Below are 3,692 nucleotides of genomic sequence, written 5' to 3'. Positions count from 1 at the left end.
TTAGTGGAAAATTCATTCCTTTGGTTGAAGAATAAATTATTTTGTTGAAAAATCGCATTTTTTTATGTGTGAAATTCAACTTTTTTGGTTAAAAATTTATCGATATGGTGAAAAATTTATCTTTTCAAGTTATAAGTTGAAACGTATGAGACACGATTGATCTTTTATAATTTAAAATTCAACTACTTCGTTATAAATTCTTCTATTTCATTTAAAATTAATCTTGTCTGGTAGAAAATTAATCTTCTTGTTTTAAAATTCAACTATTTGGTTTAAAGTTCATCTATTTTTTTGAAAATTAAATAATTTCATACAATCCAGAGAAATTCTTTGCAATCTAGAGTAATTCTGTGTATAGAGATAATCCAGGGTAATCCGATATAATCCGGCATAATCCACCTACGCTAGACCGCATTTCTACGACATGTGTCCTTATTGAGATACCAGAATTAGATACTAATATTAATTCAAATTTCAATGGAAAAATAATTTGATAAATTTTGTATTTATTATGCTTTGATTAAAGGTTAAGTTTAGTTTTGCGAAGGGAACGGATCCCCTCGTCTCCATAGACGGAAACGGCGATCTTCTGCATGGGCCCGCAAAATAAGTTAGTTTCTCCGCAGGACCAAAGTCCGGTTTCCAAAGTAGAAATTAGATTTTTTCCTGAAGCCAGCCTGAGCATATTTAGCAATAAAAGCCGTAGATTTCAGGAGCAAGCTAGACATATAATTAGAGTGAGGTATCTCGTGAGAAAATGCTGCACCACATAATGACCCTGGATCACGGAACCAAGTTCTCTTGAGTCCGGGCTGGTAGCCGTGTTTACGCCGACAGATCGGTTTCGATTTTCGAAAAAACCCGTATCGGAGAATCGAAGTGTTCTCGTGAAATTGACCGCTTCTGTTGAGTCCTCGAAAGAGGTAAGCCAACAAAATACCCCTTTCCGGTTTATCGACCTTCATTTCATCTAGGATGGTCAGTTGGTCACAGGTGAGGGAAACCCTGGAAATCAGGCAACACTCAGAGAAATTTTTTGGCCAGGGAAAAGTAAGAGATGTTAAAAAAAATGGCAAAAGTCAAGGAATCCCTGTTTTCAAATACTTTTAAGCCAATTTTCTTAGATAAAGTCACTATAGTGGCTTCTTTCAATGAAAAGATCAATAGTCACTTTTCCTTTCAAGGAATTTGCAAGAACTTAAACAAATGTTAAGGGATTTGAAAATATTTAAAAATTTTTTAAATATTTCAGGGCATTCTAAAAGATTCCGAGGAATTTTTTAAATTTCCAAAGAATTTTGAAGGATTTAAAAAAATTGTCTTGAGGTTCGAAGAATTTCCTAAAATCTCGGTAGGAATAAAACAATGTTATGATACTTAAAATATTTTATAAAATAAATATAAGATTAAAAATAAATTAAATAATTTAAAAATAAAAATATTTTACAGAATTTATAGATAATGTTTAAGTTATTTTTAAGAATTCCAAGAGATTTTATCAGATTTCCTATGATTTTAAACATTTTAAGAAATTCAAAAGCTTTTCAAATATTTTCTAAATATGTTAAAGAATTTTAACCATTTAAGGATGTTTTAAAATAGATTTTTAATAGATTTTAAAGTATCATATATGTTTTAGGATATTTTAAAACATTCGAGGGCATTTTCAAGAGCTTTAGAAAATGTAAGGAATTTAAAATGATTCCAAGGGCTTTGAAATATTTTAAGAAATTCAAAAATATTTCATAGAATTTTGAATTTAATTTAATAATTTCAGACGTTTTTAACGATTCGATATATCTTAAAGCAATTTCAAAGATTCTAACGGATTTCCAAGAGCGTCCATTTGATATATTTCAGAGTATTTTCAAAAATGTACTGGTATTTCCAAGAGCTTTAAAAAATTTCAAGGGATTTCAAATGATTTCAAAGATTTAGAAGAATTTACCGGAAGTCTTAAAGATTCCATCAAGTTCTGAATTTATTTAATTAATAATTGAGATTTTAAAGGTTTTCATATTTTTTGGAATATTTTCAATAATTTCCAGGCATTCGAAAATCTTTAAAAAATGACAAGGGATTCCAAATGATTTCAAAGATTTGGAAATATTTTAAGGAATTTTAATTTATTAAAAAAAATTATATTAATAACCTATAATATATAGGTATATATATATATAAATTATTATATATAGTTAAGAAATTAAAAGATGTAATGGATTTCAAAGGATTTTAATGGTTTTAAAGAATTCAAAAGCTTACAAGACATTTTAATATATTTTCAAAGAATTCATTAACAAGAATTGAGGATTATCGTTGGGATTTTTGAAATTTGAAGAAAAAAAAACAAGTTAAATTTTGTAAAGTATGTTCAAAAGTGTCAAAGAGTGTTAAATATTTTAGGATATTTTAAACAGATTTTACGAAATTTTTCGTCTATTTCCATCATTTAATAAAAATTATAGAGTTTTATATATTTAAGGGTTTTTTAAAATATTGTAAGATTTTTTAAGATCCTTTAAAAACTATAAAGGATTGCAATTTATTTCAAGATTTTGAAATATATTTAAAGGAACTTGAAACGATTTCAAGAAATGTTTATTTGATTTCAATAATTTGAAGGGTAGTTATTTTATTAAATTTTGTCCAACATTTCGAGAAATGTCAGATTTCAAAGAAATTCTGGAGATTTTATAATATATGGATGGATTTAAAAAAATGTATTCACTTGAAGTGAGAGATTTTATGGGCTTTCCTCGGGGCTTTCTAAACTTTGAAGAATGTTTCAAATATATTTTACAATTCATTTGAATTAATTTGGAATTCACCATGTATTCTCATTAGTTGATCCTAAATTGATTAAAATTCTTTGAAATTATCGTAGATTTTTTTAGTTCAATATAATTCTTCTTGTACATATTTGACCATTCAATTCAATGGATTTAATTTATTTTTGTTTTTATTCAATTCATTCTTAAGTCGTTTAAGGTTGCCCTGCATTCTTTAGAATTTATTTTTTCACATTTTTATTTGTTTTCAATTAAGTGGAATTTTTTATAATTCACCTTAAATTTTCATTAGTGTTATCAAATTCTTCTAATTCATCCTAAATTCCTTGAAATTCTCTTTTATCTAACTAAAATCAATGGCATTATTTAGAGAAAATTTTTTTCTAAATTATTACATTTCTGTTGTTAAAATTCACTGGAATTCGGATATGGAATTCTCACATTAAAATTCATAAATTCGAATTTTGATGAAAAATTATTTTTAAAAAAGAGGGGATGCATTTCTGGTGGAATTAATTATTTTCCAATATTCAAAATTTTTAGATAAAAATACATTCTAACAGGATAAGAAGATAATCTAACGCTCTGGATGAAAGTCTTTTGAGAAGTATATTCGGTATTTTGTCAGCTCCACTCTAAGAAAAAAAATAATGTCCCAACAAAAAGATAATTTTGTTGAGCAGTTCTAGTTGTTTGTACCAAAATTTTCTTCCGATGACCAGAAAAGTAGATGGTGTTACAAAACAATTTATTTCGCTCCCACAAAAAACTTTGTTGAGCACTTTTTGTTTAGGGTACCAAAGAATTTTGTTGAACGTACAAAAAATTCAGTCGCGCATGCGCTCTCTTTACAAATCAGGGGCCATTCAAGTATTACGTAAGCACAATTTTCTCTATTCTGCA

General features: G+C 27.2%; 1 protein-coding gene across 1 annotated transcript in view; it reads right to left on the bottom strand.

The window, feature by feature from the left end:
- Window positions 1-611: 611 nt before the first annotated feature.
- LOC117182904 overlaps window positions 612-3,692 on the bottom strand; it is an 8,649-nt gene continuing 5,568 nt past the window's right edge. Inside the window, exon 2 of the mRNA XM_033376018.1 lies at window positions 612-1,005. Within this exon, the coding sequence (XP_033231909.1) occupies window positions 612-1,005 (394 nt within the window). The remainder of the gene's footprint in view (window positions 1,006-3,692) is intronic.

This window comes from Belonocnema kinseyi, chromosome 2 (assembly GCF_010883055.1).
Source record: "Belonocnema kinseyi isolate 2016_QV_RU_SX_M_011 chromosome 2, B_treatae_v1, whole genome shotgun sequence".
NCBI classification, from domain to species: domain Eukaryota; kingdom Metazoa; phylum Arthropoda; class Insecta; order Hymenoptera; family Cynipidae; genus Belonocnema; species Belonocnema kinseyi.
Note: the sequence above shows the minus strand (reverse complement) of the source record. Positions and strands in the feature narration are given on the sequence as shown.